Source organism: Scyliorhinus torazame, chromosome 22 (assembly GCF_047496885.1).
Source record: "Scyliorhinus torazame isolate Kashiwa2021f chromosome 22, sScyTor2.1, whole genome shotgun sequence".
In the NCBI taxonomy this organism is placed as follows: domain Eukaryota; kingdom Metazoa; phylum Chordata; class Chondrichthyes; order Carcharhiniformes; family Scyliorhinidae; genus Scyliorhinus; species Scyliorhinus torazame.
The window spans coordinates 13,244,320-13,266,553 of NC_092728.1; the positions used below are offsets into that span (position 1 = coordinate 13,244,320).

General features: G+C 56.4%; 1 protein-coding gene across 1 annotated transcript in view; it reads left to right on the forward strand.

The window, feature by feature from the left end:
• LOC140398920 (extracellular superoxide dismutase [Cu-Zn]-like) overlaps window positions 1–14,914 on the forward strand; it is a 35,525-nt gene extending 20,611 nt beyond the window's left edge. Inside the window, exons 2-6 of the mRNA XM_072487909.1 lie at window positions 3,016–3,071; window positions 4,545–4,715; window positions 9,969–10,120; window positions 10,568–10,685; window positions 14,213–14,914. Coding sequence (XP_072344010.1) covers window positions 3,016–3,071; window positions 4,545–4,715; window positions 9,969–10,120; window positions 10,568–10,685; window positions 14,213–14,419 — 704 coding nt within the window. The 3' untranslated portion in view covers window positions 14,420–14,914. The remainder of the gene's footprint in view (window positions 1–3,015; window positions 3,072–4,544; window positions 4,716–9,968; window positions 10,121–10,567; window positions 10,686–14,212) is intronic.
• The last annotated feature ends 7,320 nt before the right edge of the window (window positions 14,915–22,234 follow it).

Below are 22,234 nucleotides of genomic sequence, written 5' to 3' on the forward strand. Positions count from 1 at the left end.
GACAGCAGTTACCAATTGTCTGACGTAAAGAGGAGCCAATGCGAGGAGGTTATTAAAATTATTAAAGTGGGACATTTTTTTCCGATCTCCTCTCTCTCTCTCTCTCTGTCTAGATCTCTCTGTGTCTACTTCTCTCTCTCTAACTCTCTCACTCAGTCTATCACTCTATCTCTTGTCTATCTCTCGCAATCTCTTTCACATCCTCTCCCTCTGTATCTCTCTTTCTGTCTTTCTCTCTCTCTTGTGTGTGTGCTGCTCTTTCTGTCTTTCTCTCTGTCTATCTCTCTCTCTGTCTATCTCTATGTGGGTAGCAAAGTGGTTAGCACTGTTGCTTCACAGCGCCAGGGTCCCTGGTTCGATTCCCGGCTTGGGTCACTGTCTGTGCGGAGTCTGCACGTTCTCCCCGTGTCTGCGTGGGTTTCCTCCGGGTGCTCCGGTTTCCTCCCACACAAGTCCCGAAAGACATGCGGTTAGGTAATGTGGACATTCTGAATTCTCCCTCTGTGTACCCAAACAGGTGCCGGAATGTGGCGACTAGGGGCTTTTCACAGTAACTGCATTGCAGTGTTAATGTAAGCCGACTTGTGACAATAAAGATTATTATTATAAAAAGTGAAATTAGATTTTATTTTTAAAATACCCGAGGTCCTTGGCTGAGCTGCAATCACCAGGTTTGTACATTTACACAGATAACCTTTTATTATTTAAGATTAATGTCATTAAATTGACAAAAATGTAACAGACGACCCAATACCCCTTTCCCGACATTCCCCTTTCCTACCCACCCCACTCTGTATACACACACACTTACAGTCTCACACACACTCACACACAAACACAAACTCACTCACACACACACACACTCTCACATGCGCGCGCACACAAAAACTCATAGACACAAACACATTCTCACACACAAACACTCACACACACTCAAACTCACATACACACACACACATCCTCACAAACACACACAAAAACACTCACCACAAACACACCCACAAACACACACACACTCACACACACACACTCAAACACACACACTCACATACACATACAAACTCACACACAAATACACACACTCACATACACATACAAACTCACACACACAAATACACACACTCACATACACTCACACACAAACAAACACACACCCACACACCAAACTCACCCACACACACAAACACACACTCACATACACTCACACACACAAACTCATACTCAAACCCACTCATACACACACTCACACATACACACATTCACACACATACACTCACACACATTCACATATACTCACACATATACACACACTCGCATACACTCACACACACTCATACACTCACACACTCAAACACACACATTCTCTCACACAAACTCTCATGCACACACGCTTACACACACACATACAGTCTCACACATCCAAACACTCACAGACACACACACACACACAGACTCGCATACATACACACACTCACATACACACACAAACTCACACGCACACTTGCACAACACAGACACACACGCCCACACACACTCAATACACACACATACACTCATACACTCACAGACACACACATTCACACACTCAGACACATACACACTCACAGTCACACATTCGCACAAACAAACACACTCACAGACACACACTCACATAAAACATTCGCAAGCACACACAATCCAACACATTCACACTCACAGACACATACACTCACACACATAAACACAGACACACTCGCACATGCTCAAACACACAGACACAGAGTCACACACACACACACACTCGTGTACACACACTCAAACACACAGTCTCACACGCGCGCACACACAAATGCACTTACACACAGTCACACACACACATACACTCACAGACACACACACACACACATACATTCTCACACACAACATGGAGAGATAAGGTGGTGAAATGGGAAGAAAGTAATGATAAAATAAAAGGATAAAGAATCTCTGATGCACTATGGTGATTTTTAAATAAAGTCTTTCAGGAGTTGAAGCTTTCATTTTGATACTTCTTCCATCTAAGCTTGAGATGGTTTTCCCTGGCAAGGCTGTCTACTTTCTCTGTAGATTCAAGATAATCTCACCTACAGAGTAACGATGTGCTAGGCACTCCCTGGTTTTAGCAAATCAGTCCTTTACTTCAGCAGAGAGAGAGAGAGAATGTTCCTTCTCCTTTCAAGGTCTAAACACCCAGCTTTTCTCAGGAGCACCCCGCAGGAACCAGTCACTGGGTGTTGTCGGGTAGGACACTGTCCCTGGCCAACCCACACCAGGCAGCCAATCAAACCGACTCCCTCCAAAGCTGGTACTGAAGATTCACTCAGAGCCGACAAATCTGTTTTCACCTCCCCCCCCAAAAATAATCCTGGAGCACCCTGTCCTGACTAGCAGCTTGCCTCAGCTGTAATCCACCGGTTAAAGGCACATTCTGATTATGTGTCCATGGGCCATAAATCATAAAATAAGACAAAAGCAATGGGAAAGAAAGAAAATCAAAAGGAACGACTCAAACAGAACACGGTGAGTGGTAACGAGCCGGGTTTCGCTGCACATCAGGGGGCTCGAAGGGGAGATAATGGTCGATTTCCAAAAGGGGATTGGAGTGTGGCGCTTGAGTGAATCTTGAGAACCAGCTTTGGAGGAAGTCGGTTCGATTGGCTGCCTGGGGTGGGCCAGGGACAGTGTTCTACCGACAACAGCCAGTGACTGGTTCCTGCGGGATGCTTCTGAGGGAGATGGGCAGAAGTGATCAGACCTTGAAAGGCTAAGGAACAGGGAGGGGGGGGGCGGGGAGATGGGAAGTGACTGCATTGGGCAGAGAAGAGCCAGCACTGAGTCGGCGGGCTGAATGGCCTGCTGCTGGGTTAGATTGGTTCCCTGATTTCTCCAACTCGTTCTCCATCTTCCCCATGAGAACGGGAGGCGGGATGGAGGGAAGGGGAGAAGTCGTCACGAGAGAGGGGAATGATGCTAACTGTTTTTCTGCCTTGTGGATAGATTGCGGATGCACAGATACTGCCAGGGACACTGGACGCGGAACACACAGTCAAGGGGTAGGTCAAACTTGAAGCGCACAATGTCCATCACTCCCGACTGTTCATGCTCCGACTCTCTCATACGCTGCCCTGAGCAGGTTACCAATGCCTGCACAACCCTGAAACTCTGAAGCCTTGGGCCTACAGGCCCCATGTCCTACCTGACTCCCCCTCCGGCTTTCCAATATAAGTCGGCAGCAAATACCTTCTTTCCTAAATCTACAGCCGCAATCCAAAGGGTCCCACTCTCACCCCCGAGACAGAGATTGTGGGTTTCGAGCCCCCACTTCGAGTCTTGAGGTCAGGGCTCCAGACCGGCTCTCCATCACCCAGCCACCAGCCAGCTCCAGTACAGAGGGAGCGCTGCACGCTCGGAGGGTCAGTGCTGAGGGAGCACCGCACTGTTGAAGGGTCAGTGCTGAGGGAGCGCCGCACTGCCGGAGGGTCAGTGCTGAGGGAGCGCCGCACTGTCGGAGGGATTGTACTGAGGGAGCGCCGCACTGTCGAAGGGTCAGTACTGAGGGAGCGCCGCACTGTCGTAGGGTCAGTACTGAGGGAGCGCCACACTGTCGGAGGGTCAGTGCAGAGGGAGCGCCGCACTGTCGGAGGGTCAGTGCTGAGGGAGCGCCGCACTGTCGAAGGGTCAGTACTGAGGGAGCGCCGCACTGTTGGAGGGTCAGTGCTGAGGGAGCGCCACACAGTCGGAGGGTCAGTGCTGAGGGAGCGCCGCACAGCCGTAGGGTCAGTACTGAGGGAGCGCCGCACTGTCGGAGGGTCAGTGCTGAGGGAGCGCCGCATTATCGGAGGGTCAGTGCTGAGGGAGCGCTGCACTGTCGGAGAGTCAGTGCTGAGGGAGCGCCGCACTGTCAGAGGGTCAGTGCTGAGGGAGCACCGCACTGTCAGAGGGTCAGTGCTGAGGGAGCGCCGCACTGTCAGAGGGTCAGTGCTGAGGGAGTGCCGCACTGTCAGAGGGTCAGTGCTGAGGGAGTGCCACACTGTTGGATGTGCTGTCTTTTTGATGCAGTGCGAAATAAAGGCCTCATCTACCGGTTCAGGTTATGCAAATGGGCCCTCGGCCACAAGTGGAAAAAGGGGCTCGGCTGTGTACGGGGTGGGAGGAAGAGGAGATGTTCTCCCCAACAACATAATTCCTTCAGCTAACAGTTTTGAACAACCGGTGATCTGGGTCAGTTATCACATTGCTGTTTGTGGGATCTTGCTGTGCGCACGCCGGGGTGCCCGGTGTGACACCAGTGACCACACCGCCAAAAGCGCAAACCTCATTGAGTTTGCTGGGGGTCTGTGAAACGTGAGTTTCACTTCCAATTCAGGCCTTGTAGGCCCAGACCCTACTCCCGGTTGCCATGGCTGCGACCCAGAGGGTTAGCCTCCAGCCTCTGAACGGCCGCTTCCAATTCGGCTTCCGAGTGTTGCTGTCACGATCATTGGAATGGGAATTAACGGGATCCATTTCATTCCTGTTTGTTCCAGGAGGGCTATAGGCCCAGTCACACACGGGAGCATGCGCATCCACGGGGGCACGGACGATCAGGGGAGAATGGAGCCCCAGCGGCCTACGGCATCTGCCATGTGCAGCCCAACCCACGAGGAGGCGGGCAGAACGCCACCATCATTACCGGAGACATCCACCTTCGGTGGCAGGTGCGTCGGTGTGGGGAAGGGGAGGGCAGGCTGGATAGAACAACTGCCAGGCCGGGGGAGGGAGGGGCTGATGCTGAGGGGGCACGTACCCCTGACCAGCAGCTGAAAAAGGACGAGGAGGGGAATGGGGAATAGCCAGCCCGCCGGTCGAAATGGCTCCGTTGAGATTGTGACCCCCAAATGGTTGTTGGATGGAGAAGGGTTGTTGTCACAGACACAGAGCAAGCGGCCACTCATCCCCTGTGCACACAAACAGCAGGGCGGGCAAGGAAAGGGGGAGTTTAGTCTCCGGTTCAAATCCCATCTCAGCCACATGCCGTCTTCACAAATGGATGTCTCATACAGAAAGGGGAACAGTATCTAGGGAGCTTTACTCTGTATCTAACCCCGTGCTGTACCTGTCCTGGGAGTGTTTGATGGGGACAGTATAAAGGGAGCTTTACTCTGTATCTAACCCCGCGCTGTGCCTGTCCTGGGAGTGTTTGATGGGGACAGTGAAGAGGGAGCTTTACTCTGTATCTAACCCCGTGCTGTACCTGTCCTGGGAGTGTTTGATGGGGACAGTATAGAGGGAGCTTTACTCTGTATCTAACCCCGTGCTGTACCTGTCCTGGGAGTGTTTGATGGGGACAGTATAGAGGGAGCTTTACTCTGTATCTAACCCCGTGCTGTACCTGTCCTGGGAGTGTTTGATGGGGACAGTATAGAGGGAGCTTTACTCTGTATCTAACCCCGTGCTGTACCTGTCCTGGGAGTGTTTGATGGGGACAGTATAGAGGGAGCTTTACTCTGTATCTAACCCCGTGCTGTACCTGTCCTGGGAGTGTTTGATGGGGACAGTGTAGAGGGAGCTTTACTCTGTATCTAACCCTGTGCTGTACATGTCCTGGGAGCGTTTGATGGGGACAGTGTAGAGGGAGCTTTACCCTGTATCTAACCCCGTGCTGTCCCTGTCCTGGGAGTGTTTGATGGGGACAGTGTAGAGGGAACTTTCCTCTGTATCTAACCCCGTGCTGTACCTGTCCTGGGAGTGTTTGATGGCAACAGTGTAGAGGGAGCTTTACTCTGTATCTAACCCCGTGCTGTCCCTGTCCTGGGAGTGTTTGATGGGGACAGTGTAGAGGGAGCTTTACTCTGTATAGAACCCCGTGCTGTACCTGCCTGGGAGTGTTTGATGGGGACAGTGTAGAGGGAGCTTTACTCTGTATCTAACCTCGTGCTGTACCTGTACTGGGAGTGTTTGATGGGGACAGTGTAGAGGGAGCTTTACTCTGTATCTAACCCCGTGCTGTCCCTGTCCTGGGAGTGTTTGATGGGGACAGTGTAGAGGGAGCTTTACTCTGTATCTAACCCCGTGCTGGACCTGTCCTTGGAGTGTTTGATGGGGACAGTGTAGAGGGACCTTTACTCTGCATCTAACCCCGTACTGTACCTGCCTGGGAGTGGTTGATGGGGACAGTGTAGAGGGAGCTTTACTCTGTATCTAATCCTGTGCTGTACCTGTCCTGGGAGTGTTTGATGGGGACAGTGTAGAGGGAGCTTTACTCTGCATCTAACCCCCTACTGTACCTGCCTGGGAGTGTTTGATGGGGACAGTGTAGAGGGAGCTTTACTCTGTATCTAACCCCGTGCTGTTCCTGTCCTGGGAGTGTTTGATGGGGACAGTGTAGAGGGAGCTTTACTCTGTGTCTAACCCCGTGCTGTACCTGTCCTGGGAGTGTTTGATGGGGACAGTGTAGAGGGAGCTTTACTCTGTGTCTAACCCCGTGCTGTACATGTCCTGGGAGTGTTTGATGGGGACAGTGTTGAGGGAGCTTTACTCTGTATCGAACCCCGTGCTGTACCTGTCCTGGGAGTGTTTGATGGGGACAGTGTAGAGGGAGATTTACTCTCTATCTAACCCCGTGCTGTACCTGCGCTGAGAGTGTTTGAAGGGGACAGTGTAGAGGGAGCATTACTCTGTACCTAACCCCGTGCTGTACCTGTCCTGGGAGTGTTTGATGGGGACAGTGTAGAGGGAGCTTTACTCTCTATCTAACCCCGTGCTGTACCTGTCCTGGGAGTGTTTGATGGGGACAGTGTAGAGGGAGCTTTACTCTGTATCGAACCCCATGCTGTACTTGTCCTGGGAGTGTTTGATGGGGACAGTGTAGAAGGAGCTTTACTCTCTATCTAACCCCGTGCTGTACCTGTCCTGGGAGTGTTTGATGGGGATAGTGTAGAGGGAGCTTTACTCTGTATCGAACCCCGTGCTGGACCTGTCCTGGGAGTGTTTGATGGGGACAGTGTAGAGGAGCTTTCCTCTGTATCTAACCCTGTGCTGTACCTTTCCTGGTCCTGGGAGTGTCTGATGAGGGCAGTGTAGAGGGAGCTTTACTCTGTATCTAACCCCGTGCTGTACCTGTCTTGGGAGTGTTTGATGGGGACAGTATAGAGGGAGCATTACTCTGTATCTAACCCCGTGCTGTACCTGTCCTGGGAGTGTTTGATGGGGACAGTGTAGAGGGAGCTTTACTCTGTATCTAACCCTGTGCTGTACATGTCCTGGGAGCGTTTGATGGGGACAGTGTAGAGGGAGCTTTACCCTGTATCTAACCCCGTGCTGTCCCTGTCCTGGGAGTGTTTGATGGGGACAGTGTAGAGGGAACTTTCCTCTGTATCTAACCCCGTGCTGTACCTGTCCTGGGAGTGTTTGATGGGGACAGTGTAGAGGGAGCTTTACTCTGTATCTAACCCTGTGCTGTACATGTCCTGGGAGCGTTTGATGGGGACAGTGTAGAGGGAGCTTTACCCTGTATCTAACCCCGTGCTGTCCCTGTCCTGGGAGTGTTTGATGGGGACAGTGTAGAGGGAACTTTCCTCTGTATCGAACCCCATGCTGTACTTGTACTGGGAGTGTTTGATGGGGACAGTGTAGAGGGAGCTTTACTCTGTACCTAACCCTGTGCTGTCCCTGTCCTGGGAGTGTTTGATGGGGACAGTGTAGAGGGAGCTTTACTCTGTATCTAACCCCGTGCTGAACCTGTCCTTGGAGTGTTTGATGGGGACAGTGTAGAGGGACGTTTACTCTGCATCTAACCCCGTACTGTACCTGCCTGGGAGTGTTTGATGGGGACAGTGTAGAGGGAGCTTTACTCTGTATCTAATCCTGTGCTGTACCTGTCCTGGGAGTGTTTGATGGGGACAGTGTAGAGGGAGCTTTACTCTGCATCTAACCCCCTACTGTACCTGCCTGGGAGTGTTTGATGGGGACAGTGTAGAGGGAGCTTTACGCTGTATCTAACCCCGTGCTGTTCCTGTCCTGGGAGTGTTTGATGGGGACAGTGTAGAGGGAGCTTTACTCTGTGTCTAACCCCGTGCTATACATGTCCTGGGAGTGTTTGATGGGGACAGTGTTGAGGGAGCTTTACTCTGTATCGAACCCCGTGCTGTACCTGTCCTGGGAGTGTTTGATGGGGACAGTGTAGAGGGAGCTTTACTCTCTATCTAACCCCGTGCTGTACCTGCCCTGAGAGTGTTTGAAGGGGACAGTGTAGAGGGAGCATTACTCTGTACCTAACCCCGTGCTGTACCTGTCCTGGGAGTATTTGATGGGGACAGTGTAGAGGGAGCTTTACTCTCTATCTAACTCTGTGCTGTACCTGTCCTGGGAGTGTTTGATGGGGACAGTATAGAGGGAGCTTTACTCTGTATCGAAGCCCATGCTTGACTTGTCCTGGGAGTGTTTGATGGGGACAGTGTAGAGGGAGCTTTACTCTCTATCTAACCCCGTGCTGTACCTGTCCTGGGAGTGTTTGATGGGGATAGTGTAGAGGGAGCTTTACTCTGTATCGAACCCCGTGCTGGACCTGTCCTGGGAGTGTTTGATGGGGACAGTGTAGAGGGAGCTTTCCTCTGTACCTAACCCTGTGCTGTACCTTTCCTGGTCCTGGGAGTGTCTGATGAGGGCAGTGTAGAGGAAGCTTTACTCTGCATCTAACCCCGTGCTGTACCTGTCCTGGGAGTGTTTGATGGGGACAGTGTAGAGGGAGCTTTCGTCTGTATCTCACCCTGTGCTGTACCTTTCCTGGTCCTGGGAGTGTTTGATGGGGACAGTGTAGAGGGGGCTTTACTCTGTATCTAACCCCGTGTTGTACCTGTCCTGGGAGTGTTTGATGGGGCAGTGTAGAGGGAGCTTTACTCTGTATCTAACCCCGTGCTGTACCTGTCTTGGGAGTGTTTGATGGGGACAGTGGAGAGGGGGCTTTACTCTGTATCTAACCCCGTGTTGTACCTGTCCTGGGAGTGTTTGATGGGGCAGTGTAGAGGGAGCTTTACTCTGTATCTAACCCCATTCTGTACCTGTCCTGGGAGTGTTTGATGGGGACAGTGTAGAGGGAGCTTTACTCTGTATCTAACCCCGTGCTGTACCTGTCCTGGGAGTGTTTGATGGGGCCGTGTAGAGGGAGCTTTACTCTGTATCTGACCCCGTGCTGTACCTGTCCTGGGAGTGTTTGATGGGGACAGTGTAGAGGGAACTTTACTCTGTATCTAACCCGTGCTGTACCTGTCCTGGGAGTGTTTGATGGGGACAGTGTAGAGGGAGCTTTACTCTGTATCTAACCCTGTGCTGTACCTGTCCCGGGAGTGTTTGATGGGGACAGTGTAGAGGGAGCTTTACTCTGTGTCTAACCCCGTGCTGTACCTGTCCTGGGAGTGTTTGATGGGGACAGTGTAGAGGGAGCTTTACTCTGTATCTAACCCGTGCTGTACCTGTCCTGGGAGTGTTTGATGGGGACAGTGTAGAGGGAGCTTTACTCTGTATCTAACCCTGTGCTGTACCTATCCCGGGAGTGTTTGATGGGGACAGTGTAGAGGGAGCTTTACTCTGTGTCTAACCCCGTGCTGTCCCTGTCCTGGGAGTGTTTGATGGGGCAGTGTAGAGGGAGCTTTACTCTGTATCTAACCCCGTGCTGTACCTGTCCTGGGAGTGTTTGGTGGGGACAGTGTAGAGGGAGCTTGACTCTGTATCTAACCCCATGCTGTACCTGCCCTGGGTGTGTTTGATGGGGACAGTGTAGAGGGAGCTTGACTCTGTATCTAACCCCATGCTGTACCTGCCCTGGGTGTGTTTGATGGGGCAGTGTAGAGGGAGCTTTACTCTGTATCTAACCCCGTGCTGTACCTGTCCTGGGAGTGTTTGATGGGGCAGTGTAGAGGGAGCTTTACTCTGTATCTAACCCCATGCTGTGTATCCATTCTTCAATCCCACAGAGAAGCAATGGAACGGAGATAAAGCTCGACCTGCACGGATTTCGCAGCAACGGGAAGCCTCACGCGATGCACGTTCACGAGTTCGGTGACCTGAGCGAAGGTTGTGAGACACTTGGTGGCCACTTTAACCCTCACAACATGCAACACGGCAGGTACATTAACTTGGGGGTGGGGGCCTGGCGTGGGGCGAAGCTCAAGTCGGACGAGGGCGGGATCTTTGGAATTAGCAAGGTGAATCCTCTTTTGTGTCATGGAATGGTTTACGAAATGACAGCAAAGGAAGTGGCCCTTCTGCCTCCCATTCCCATGCTAGCATCTTTGGAAGGATTCACCCCCCCCAGTCCCATACTCTCTCCCGTCACTTCCCCAAACTGGGCACAGCTCAGCAAATGTTTCCCCTTCGTGGGAGGTGGGGAGAATCGTTGTCTATTTGAATCGTTCCGGCTCTCGTGAGCAGGAGAGATCCTGTGACCAAAGCGCCTCAAGGGTGGTCAAACTCCAGCCCTGAGGATGGAGGTCATCAGTTTTCCCAGGATGTGTCCAGAGTGGCCAACACCTGCTCCACTGTTGTTTTGAGCTTTTGGTTTGATTTCCTGCAGTCATGCCGGTGATTTGGGGAACTTTCGGCCGAGTCCGGATGGATCCGTGCACAAGACGTTGACGCACGTGCAGCTGCACCTTCAGGGGCACGATTCGGTCATCGGGCGATCAATCGTGGTAAGTGACTGTGCTGGGTGGAACTCTCAGTCAGGTCATGGCTTTGAACCTGCATTCCATGTTCTAAGGGAGCGCCACACTGTCGGAGAGTCAGTGCTGAGGGAGCGCCACACTGTCGGAGGGTCAGTGCTGAGGGAGCGCTGCACTGTCAGAGGGTCAGTGCTGTGGGAGCGCCGCACTGTCGGAGGGTCAGTGCTGAGGGACCGCCGCACTGTCAGAGGGTCAGTGCTGAGGGAGCGCCACATTATCGGAGGGTCAATGCTGAGGGAGCGCCGCACTGTCGGAGGATCAGTGCTGGGGGAGTGCCGCTCTGTCGGAGGGTCAGTGCTGAGGGAGCGCTGCACTGTCAGAGGGTCAGTGCTGTGGGAGCGCCGCACTGTCGGAGGGTCAGTGCTGAGGGAGCGCTGCACTGTCGGAGGGTCAGTGCTGAGGGAGCTCCACACTGTCGGAGGGTCAGTGCTGAGGGAGCGCCGCACTGTCGGAGGGTCGGTGCTGAGGGAGCGCTGCACTGTCAGAGGGTCAGTGCTGAGGGAGCGCCACATTATCGGAGGGTCAGTGCTGAGGGAGCGCTGCACTGTCGGAGGGTCAGTGCTGAGGGAGCTCCACACTGTCGGAGGGTCAGTGCTGAGGGAGCGCCGCACTGTCGGAGGGTCGGTGCTGAGGGAGCACTGCTCTGTCGGAGGGTCAGTGCTGAGGGAGCGCCACATTATCGGAGAGTCAGTGCTGAGGGAGCTCCACACTGTCGGAGTCAGTGCTGAGGGAGCGCCACATTATCGGAGGGTCAGTGCTGAGGGAGCGCTGCACTGTCGGAGGGTCAGTGCTGAGGGAGCTCCACACTGTCGGAGGGTCAGTGCTGAGGGAGCGCCGCACTGTGGGAGGGTCAGTGCTGAGGGTGCGCCGCACTGTTGGAGGGTCAGTGCTGAGGGAGCGCCGCACTGTCGGAGGGTCAGTGCTGAGGGAGCGCCGCACTGTCGGAGGGTCGGTGCTGAGGGAGTGCCGCACTGTCGGAGGGTCAGTGTTGAGGGAGCGCCGCACTGTCGGAGGTTCAGTGCTGAGGGAGCGCCGCACTGTCAGAGGGTCAGTGCTGAGGGAGCGCCACACTGTCGGAGGGTCAGTGCTGAGGGGGCGCCGCACTGTCGGAGGGTCAGTGCTGAGGGAGCGCCACACTGTCGGAGGGTCAGTGTTGAGGGAGCGCCGCACTGTCGGAGGGTCAGTGCTGAGGGAGCATCGCACTGTCAGAGGGTCAGTGCTGAGGGAGTGCCGCACTGTTGGAGGGTCAGTGCTGAGGGAGCTTCGCACTGTTAGAGGGTCAGTGCTGAAAGAGCATCGCACTGTCAGAGGGTCAGTGCTGAGGGAGCACCGCACTGTGGGAGGGTCAGTGTTGAGGGAGCGCAGCACTGTCGGAGGGTGTCGGAGGGTCAGTGTTGAGGGAGCGCCGCACTGACAGAGGGGTATTTATGTGGGATGTGACATTGAACCTGAGGCTCCTGTCTGCCCTCTCAGGTGAAAAGTTCCCACACAGGTATCCCACACAGGTAACCTACACAGGTATCCCACACAGGTAACCCACACAGGTATCCCACACAGGTAACCCACACAGGTAACCCACACAGGTATCCCACACAGGTAACCCACACAGGTAACCCACACAGGTAACCCACAAATGTATCCCACACAGGTAACCCACACAGGTATCCCACACAGGTAACCCACACAGGTAACCCACACAGGTATCCCACACAGGTAACCCACACAGGTAACCCACACAGGTAACCCACAAATGTATCCCACACAGGTAACCTACACAGGTAACCCACACAGGTATCCCACACGGGTAACCCACACAGGTAACCCACACAGGTAACCCACACAGGTAACCAACACAGGTAACCCACACAGGTATCCCACACAGGTAACCCACACAGGTAACCCACACAGATATCCCACACAGGTATCCCACACAGGTAACCCACACAGGTATCCCACACAGGTAACCTACACAGGCAACCCACACAGGTAACCCACACAGGTATCCCACACAGGTATCCCACACAGGTAACCCACACAGGTATCCCACACAGGTAACCCCGACAGGTAACCCACACAGGTAACCCACACAGGTATCCCACACAGGTAACCCACACAGGTAACCCACACAGGTATCCCACACAGGTAACCCACACAGGTAACCTACACAGGTAACCCACACAGGTAACCCACACAGGTATCCCACACAGGTATCCCACACAGGTAACCCACACAGGTAACCCACACAGGTATCCCACACAGGTAACCCACACAGGTAACCCACACAGGTATCCCACACAGGTAACCCACACAGGTATCCCACACAGGTAACCCACACAGGTATCCCACACAGGTAACCCACACAGGTAACCCACACAGGTAACCCACACAGGTATCCCACACAGGTAACCCACACAGGTAACCCACACAGGTAACCCACACAGGTATCCCACACAGGTAACCCACACAGGTAACCCACACAGGTATCCCACACAGGTAACCCACACAGGTAACCCACACAGGTAACCCACACAGCCACTATTGGAATATTAGGACTACAGTTTCCTCGGCTGATATTAATGCTTCAAACGTATATCACTGAAAATAAGATCGAATGCTGATGAGAGTCATTATCACTTTGGCAGTTGTTGGGATCGTGCTGTGCGTAGATTGGGCTTGGGAGAGGCTGATCAAAAGGTGCGGCCGGAGGTTATGGAAGTTTTTTAGGTGTTTTTGAAGGTAGGGAGTGATATTGGGGCTGGAGGAAATTACAGAGATAGGGAGGGTTGTGAGAGATGGAGGTTAGAGAGATAGGGTAGTTAGAGAGATGTTGGGGTTAGAGGAGGTTACAGAGGTAGGGAGGGATTTGGGGGTCTGGAGGAGGTTACAGAGGTAGGGAGGGTTTGGGGGGTCTGGCGGAGGTTACAGGGATAGGGAGGGGTGTAGGGGCTGGAGGAGGTTACAGAGGTAGGCAGGGATTTGGGGGTCATGAGGTTAGAGAGATAGGGAGGGTTGTTGGGGTTAGAGGAGGTTCCAGAGATAGTGAGGGTTGTAGGGGCTGGAGGAAGTTACAGAGATAGGGAGGGTTGTCGGGGCTGGAGGAGGTGACAAAGATAGGGAGGATTGTCGGGGCTGGAGGAGGTGACAAAGATAGGGAGGGTTTTGGGGGTCTGGAGGAGGTTACAGAGATAGGGAGGGTTTGGGGGATGTGGAGGAGGTTACAGAGATAGGGAGGGTTGTAGGGGCTGGAGGAGGTTACAGAGATAGGGAGGGTTTTGGGGGTCTGGAGGAGGTTACAGAGCTAGGGAGAGTTTGGGGGGCTGGAACAGGTTGTCCCACTGGGAGCACTGTCTTTCCAGGGGCACTGTGGGGCATGGTGGATGGTTAGGTGGAGTCTGGGTGCAATGTTGACAAAATGTTCGTCTGGAGGGATGTGGTCCACGTCCCGACCCAGTTGCCTCGTCTTCTTCCCCATGTTTCTCCTTTGATGTTTTCCGCAGATCCACGAGAACGAGGATGACCTGGGTCACCATGACAACCCCGGGAGCCTGGCGCACGGGAACGCGGGCCGGCGGTTAGCCTGCTGTGTGATCGGGGTCGCGTCCGGCAGGGGTTGGCACCAGGCCGTCCACTCGCCCTCCAGGGTCAACAGGAACCAGGGGCGGAGGGAGAACTCGCGGAAACCTCAGCGGAGCGATCATGAATGAACGGGCGGGCGGGGGGTGGGGGGGGGGGCGATACGGAGATCGGAGGGTCATCGGGGTGACTCCGTGGCATTGCTCTCCGTGCGAGAGGAGTTATTAACTGACAAAGATTGAGGCGGATGGTTGATCACTCGATGTGGGCAAATCGTAGGATTGGTGGTGGGGGTCAGGTGGCTGAGAAGTCATCGAAGGGAAGGGGGCGGGGAAAGGAATGCCCCCAAAGGCGCCACGTACACCAAATACATGACAAAATTCCTCCTTGGCAAAGCATGGTGTCAGCAAGGGAGCACCAACCGACACGACACCAGGCAAGCGGCAACGCCCACTGAATCACAGCGACTCCATCCTCCTCAACGGACACCAGTTAAGGATTCTGGGGCCTCCTGTTTCCGGGGCACAAAACCCAGGCCTCAGTTGTGGACCTGCACGGGCCTTCCTGTTTATTGGAGCCCTCCCTCAAGATTTACAATTCTTGAAAAAATAAAACATGTGCAATGATACCTGTGACGGAATTATTGATTTGAACTATTGGGGAGAGTGTAGAGGAAGCTTTACTCTGTATCTAACCCCGTGCTGTACCTGTCCTGGGAGTGTTTGATGGGGACAGTGTAGAGGGAGCTTTACTCTGTATCTAACCCCGTGCTGTACCTGTCCTGGGAGTGTTTGATGGGGACAGTGTAGAGGGAGCTTTACTCTGTATCTAACCCCGTGCTGTACCTGTCCTGGGAGTGTTTGATGGGGACAGTGTAGAGGGAGCTTTACACTGTATCTAACGCCGTGCTGTACCTGCCCTTGGAGTGTTTGATGGGGACAGTGTAGAGGGAGCTTTACTCTGTATCTAACTCCGTGCTGTACCTGTCCTGGGAGTGTTTGATGGGGACAGTGTAGAGGGAGCTTTACTCTGTATCTAAACCCGTGCTGTACCTGTCCTTGGAGTGTTTGATGGGGACAGTGTAGAGGGAGCTTTACTCTGTATCTAACTCCGTGCTGTACCTGTCCCGGGAGTGTTTGATGGGGACAGTGCAGAGGGAGCTTTACTCTCCAGAGGGAGATGGAGGGAGAGAGTGTGACAGAGACAGAGAGAAAGACAGTTTGGGAAAGAGAAACAGATTGATAGAGGGACTGATTGAGAGAGAAGACAGAGAGAGAGAAAGTGAAAGATGGACGGAGAGGGACATAGCGAGACGGAAAGAGAGAGAGAGACAGTAAAAGAAAGGCAGACAGAGAGACAGAGATTAACAAAGACAGAGCCTAAGTGAGTGACAGAGGGAGTGAGAGAGCCAGAGAGAGAAAGAGCGAGTGAGACACTGTGAGAGTGAGAGCCAGCGAGTGAGAGACAGAGGGTGGGATTCTCCGAAATGGAGGTAGAGTGTTCACGCCGTCGTGAACGCCGTCGAGGTTCACAACGGCGCAAAACGGCCCCTACCCCGACCGATTCAGGGCCCGATAATGGGGAAATTTGGCGACCCAGGCGATTCTCCCAACCGGCGCGGGAGCGGGAATCGCGCCCAGAGAGTGAGACACAGAGGGCGGGATTCTCGAATACCGGGGCTAGGTCCCCACGCCGACGCGGAAACCGGTGCCAACCACTCCGGCGTCAACGAAAGTGAGGAAGTCTCCCCGTCCTAGGGGCTAGGATGGCGCTGGAGGGGACCCCCCCAGCTCCAGCCGACGCGCAACGGCCCGCGTGAGTTCACGGGCTCCTGTCAGTCAGCCGCCTTCCCAGCAAGCGCTCACGTCGATTAGTACTCCTTTAAAAAAATGTGAACCTGGCGGAAGGGCTTCTGTGCGAAGCCGAGGAGGGGAGTAGCCATCTTTGCTCACACGCAAAGAGCACTGGGGGGTGCTGGACTTGCCACCCCAGTGCTCAGCGGGCGGGGGAGGAACCTCCACAGGGGTGAGGGGGGGGGAAGGTGCTGCGGGGCAACGGGTGGGGGGCACCACCATGCCAACCCCTGGATCTCGTGTACCCGTTCCTGGGGCAACCCTTGCCCGTCTGCCCCACCGACCACCCAGAGTCCCCACCGACTGCCGAGGCCCCTGGCCACGCGGCTGAAGGCTAACCAGGAATGGTGAGCACGTCACACATCCCAAGTGGATTCCCGCGGGCGGGCGGGCATTGTAGCAAGTGGGAGTCATTGCCTAGCATCCCGATCACACCTTGGTGCCTGGACACTTGAGTGGAGGCAACTCCACACACGCAGCAGCTGTCAGCCCAACACCCAGGGGTTGGGACACAGCTCAGGGGTCGTGTCCACGGCCGGAGGGGCAACAGGGTCGGTGGGTGCCATGGGGAGGGGGAGATGCCTGGGAGAGATGGGCCAAGTGTTCGGAGGTCGGGCCGGATTGCAGAAGAAAGCGGCAGAGGCATCAAACTGGTTGTGCACAAGGGTGTTTATTGTGTGTAACGATTTTCCACTCTCCTGACGGCAACTCCCCACCCCCCCCCCCGCCCCCCCAGCCTGCCCAGTGCCCATAGGGCCCTCGGCACGGAGGGCAGCTGCTCCGAGCCCCGGCTGCCCCTGCATCGTCTGGCTCTGCCAGTCCTGGCGGTTCCCCATGGTCTGCACCATCGTGTCAACGCCCTCGCCGATGCTCCTCGGTGATTGGGCCAACTCCGCAATGCCCACCTGCGACTGGGGCCAGCTCCGCAGGGACTCTGAGAGCGGGCCGTGTCCCGCAGAACCTCATCAAGGTCGGCCTGGTGCTGGGTGACATCCCCCGGTGAGGCAGACATCCGCTGAGACCCTCAGCCACGGCCGTCACTGACTGTGCCACACCTTCACACGTGGTACAGACACTCTGGCTGCCCGGTGGAGGTTGTTGACGTTCCGACTGGAGGCCAGTCCTGGTCACACTCCCGGTGCTCACAGCTGCCACCTTATCCCAGGCAGCGCTGCCTGCCTTGTGCCTCACCCTCCGGGACCCTCGGGGGAACAGGACATTCCTCCCCGCCTCCGCCGCGTCCAGGAGCCTCCCCAGGTCAGTATTCCCGAATCCTGGGGTCGGTCTTCGTTGCCTGGGGTTGGCTGAACAAGTGCAGCCGAAGTGCTACTCAACCGACCTAGCGGGGGGCCGGCGAGCGCGGTCCCGGCGAAGCAGCCGGCGAGCGCGGTCCCGGCGAAGCAGCCGGCGAGCGCGGTCCCGGCGAAGCAGCCGGCGAGCGCGGTCCCGGCGAAGCAGCCGGGGAGCGCGGTCCCGGCGAATCAGCTGCCGAGCGCGGTCCCGGCGAAGCAGCCGGCGAGCGCGGTCCCGGCGAAGTAGCTGGCGAGCGCAGTCCCGGCGAAGCAGCTGGCGAGCGCGGTCCCGGCGAGCGCGGTCCCGGCGAAGCAGCCGGCGAGCGCGGTCCCGGCGAAGCAGCCGGCGAGCGCGGTCCAGGCGAAGCGGCCGGCGAGCGCGGTCCCGGCGAAGCGGCCGGCGAGCGCGGTCCCGGCGAAGCAGCCGGCGAGCCGGTCCCGGCGAAGAAGCCGGCGAGAGCGGTCCCGGCGAAGCAGCCGGCGAGCGTGGTCCCGGCGAAGAAGCCGGCGAGCGCGGTCCCGGCGAAGCAGCCGGCGAGCGCGGTCCCGGCGAAGCAGCCGGCGAGCGCGGTCCCGGCGAAGCAGCCGGCGAGCGCGGTCCCGGCGAAGAAGCCGGCGAGCGCGGTCCCGGCGAAGCAGCTGGCGAGCGCGGTCCCGGCGAAGCAGCAGGCGAGCGCGGTCCCGGCGAAGCAGCCGGCGAGCGCGGTCCCGGCGAAGAAGCCGGCGAGCGCGGTCCCGGCGAAGCAGCAGGCGAGCGCGGTCCCGGCGAAGCAGCCGGCGAGCGCGGTCCCGGCGAAGCAGCCGGCGAGCGCGGTCCCGGCGAAGCAGCAGGCGAGCGCGGTCCCGGCGAAGAAGCCGGCGAGCGCGGTCCCGGCGAAGCAGCCGGCGAGCGCGGTCCCGGCGAAGCATCCGGCGAGCGCGGTCCCGGCGAAGAAGCCGGCGAGCGCGGTCCCGGCGAAGCAGCTGCCGAGCGCGGTCCCGGCGAATCAGCTGCCGAGCGCGGTCCCGGCGAAGCAGCTGGCGAGCGCGGTCCCGGCGAAGCAGCAGGCGAGCGCTGTCCCGGCGAAGCAGCCGGCGAGCGCGGTCCCGGCGAATCAGCTGCCGAGCGCGGTCCCGGCGAAGCAGCCGGCGAGCGCGGTCCCGGCGAAGTAGCTGGCGAGCGCGGTCACGGCGAAGTAGCCGGCGAGCCGGTGTTTGTGGTGAGAAGCCCGTGAGGCCTCGGTAAGTGGACCTATTGACGTTGAATTTTGTGACCGGCCGAGCGCCGGAAAGCTCACGGCAATTCCCATTCGCTACTGTACTTACCGGAGAATCGCGCCCAGAGAGACACAGAGAGATAGAGAGAGAGAGAGATAGAGAGACAGAGAGAGAGAGAGAGTGAGAGAGAGACACAGAGAGAGAGAGAGAGATAGAGAGAGAGTGAGAGAGAGACACAGAGAGAGAGAGACAGAGAGAGAGAGAGAGAGAGACAGAGAAGAGAGAGAGACAGAGAGAAAGAGACAGAGTGAGAGAGAGTGAGAGAGACAGAGAGAAAAAGACAGAGAGAGTGAGAGAGAGACAGAGAGAGTCAGAGAGAAAGAGACAGAGAGAGTGAGAGAGAGACAGAGAGAGAGAGAGAGAGAGTGAGTGAGACAGAGAGAAAGAGACAGACAGAGAGAGTGAGAGAGAGACAGAGAGAGTGAGAGAGAGACAGAGAGTGAGAGATAGAGAGAGTGAGAGAGACAGAGAGAGAGACAGAGAGAAAGAGACAGAGAGAGTGAGAGAGAGACAGAGAGATAGAGAGAGACAGAGCGAAAGAGACAGAGAGTGAGAGAGAGACACAGAGAGAGTGAGAGAGAGACAGAGAGAGAGAGAGATAGAGAGAGTGAGAGAGACAGAGAGAAAGAGACAGAGAGTGAGAGAGAGACAGAGAGAGAGAGACAGAGAGAGAGAGACAGGGAGTGAGAGACAGAGAGAGTGAGATTGAGACAGAGAGAGAGAGTGAGACAGAGAGAGAGAGACAGCAAGAGAGAGAGAGAGAGAGTGACAGTGAGAGTGAGAGGCAGAGAGAATAAGACAGAGAGAGAAACAGAGAGGGAGAGAGAGAGACAGTGTACCCGAACAGGGGCCAGACTGTGGTGACGAGGGGCTTTTCACAGTAACTTCATTGCAGGGTTAATGTAAACCTACTTGTGACAATAAAGATTATTCTCCGCTGACAGAAGGTGTGAGGAAGGACCAGTAAATGGGGCCATGAAACAGAAACCTGGCTGGAGATCAGGAGAGATTAAATCACTAAATGAAAGTTTTGAAAGCCACACAGGCCCATCAGTCTTTCTAGTGGAACACCAGTTTGTAAAATATCCAGTAAGTCCCAGTTAGGACGAGATTGAATCTCCAATTTGCTATTGTGAGTTGGCAATCTCGAAAGGTCATCATTTTCAAATGGTTCATTAATCCATAATATAACTTGGCAAAGGGATGATATTAACCGTTTCTCACCCAGACCCAATCACTCCAGAGACACAACTCCCATAATCCAGGCCTCACAATGCCAGTGCTGAGGGAGCGCCGCACTGTCGGAGGGTCAGTGCTGAGGGAGCGCCGCACTGTCGGAGGGTCAGTGCTGAGGGAGCGCCGCACTGTCGGAGGGTCAGTGCTGAGGGAGCGCCGCACTGTCGGAGGGCCAGTGCTGAGGGAGCGCCGCACTGTCGGAGGGCCAGTGCTGAGGGAGCGCCGCACTGTCGGAGCGTCAGTACTGAGGGAGCACCGCACTGTCGGAGGGTCAGTGCTGAGGGAGCGCCGCACTGTCGGAGGGTCAGTGCTGAGGGAGCGCCGCACTGTCGGAGGGTCAGTGCCAAGGGAGCGCCGCACTGTGGGAGGGTCAGTGCTGAGGGAGCACCGCACTGTCGGAGGGTCAGTGCTGAGGGAGCGCCGCACTGTCGGAGGGTCAGTGCTGAGGGAGCGCCGCACTGTCGGAGGGTCAGTACTGAGGGAGCGCCGCACTGTTGGAGAATCAGTGCTGAGGGAGCGCCGCACTGTCAGAGGGTCAGTGTTGAGGGAGCACCGCACTGTCGGAGGGTCAGTACTGAGGGAGTGCCGCACTGTCAGAGGGTCAGTGCCGAGGGAGTGCCGCACTGTCGGAGGGTCAGTGCTGAGGGAGCACTACACTGTCGGAGGGTCAGTGCTGAGGGAGCGCCGCACTGTCAGAGGGTCAGTGCTGAGGGAGCGCCGCACTGTCAGAGGGTCAGTGTTGAGGGAGCGCCGCACTGTCGGAGAGTCAGTGCTGAGGGAGCACCGCACTGTCGGAGGGTCAGTACTGAGGGAGTGCCGCACTGTCAGAGGGTCAGTGCTGAGGGAGCGCCGCACTGTCGGAGGGCCAGTGCTGAGGGAGCGCCGCACTGTCGGAGGGCCAGTGCTGAGGGAGCGCCGCACTGTCGGAGGGCCAGTGCTGAGGGAACGCCGCACTGTCGGAGGGTCAGTGCTGAGGGAGCATCGCACTGTTGGAGGGTCAGTGCTGAGGGAGCACAGCACTGTCGGAGGATCAGGGTTGAGGGAGCACCGCACTGTGGGAGGGTCAGTGCTGAGGGAGCATAGCACTGTGGGAGGGTCAGTGCTGAGGGAGCACCGCACTGTCAGAGGGTCAGTGCTGAGGGAGTGCCGCACTGTGGGAGGGTCAGTGCTGAGGGATCGCAGCACTGTCGGAGGGTCAGTGCTGAGGGAGCGTCGCACTGTGGGAGGGTCAGTGCTGAGGGAGCGCCACACTGTGGGAGGGTCAGTGCTGAGGGAGCGCCGCACTGTCGGGGGGTCAGTGCTGAGGGAGCGCCGCGCTGTCGGGGGGTCAGTGCTGAAGGAGTGCCGCACTGTCAAAGGGTCAGTGCTGAGGGTGCGCCGCACTGTCGGAGGGCCAGTGCTGAAGGAGCGCCGCACTGTCGGAGGGTCAGTGTTGAGGGAGAGCCGCACTGTCGGAGGGTCAGTGCTGGGGGAGCGCCGCACTGTCGGAGGGTCAGTGCTGAGGGAGTGCCGCACTGTCGGAGGGACACTGCTGAGGGAGCGCCGCACTGTCGGAGGGTCAGTGTTGAGGGAGTGCCGCACTGTCGGATGGTTAGTGCTGAGGGAGTGCCGCACTGTTGGGGCAGTATTGTGGGAGTGCCGCACTGTCGGATGGTTAGTGCTGAGGGAGTGCCGCACTGTTGGGGCAGTGCTGTGGGAGTGCCGCACTGTCGCAGGGTCAGTGCTGAGGGAGCGCCATATTTGGGATGGATAACCTGAGGGCCCTATCTGCCCTCTCTGGTGGATCTGACGGCCACTAGAGGTGGGGAGTTTGTTGGGTGGAAGAGGTGGTGTGATTCTGTCCCTCCGCATGTGGCCCAACATTTATCCCAGTGGGAGAAGATGACCGCATCAATCACCACATTTGCAGTTAGTGGGATCGTGCTGTGCACCGAATTTCCCCCGTCGCAAAAGTAATTGCTCTTCAAAAAGAAACCTCCAGCGTGAGTCACCACGCCCGTCGGGAGGCCCAGAAATGGAGGACGGGTCCCTGGGGAAACACCGGCTTGTCTGTCCCCATGTATTTCCGTCTCCTCCCGGACTCCCCCCCCCCTTCTCCTCCTCCCGGACCCCCCGCCCCCACACTGCCCCGCTCTCTGATGGATTTCCCGGCCTGTTGCTGAGGATGCTGAGGGCTTGGCCCACATTGAGGCCTCCTCGGGCCTCTGCCACTGAATCATCCTGCCTTGGCTTCAACTCGGCCTCGCTCGGGGCCAGTGAGCAGGACGATGAACACCCAAAGACCTAAAAAAAACCTGGAACGGTTATC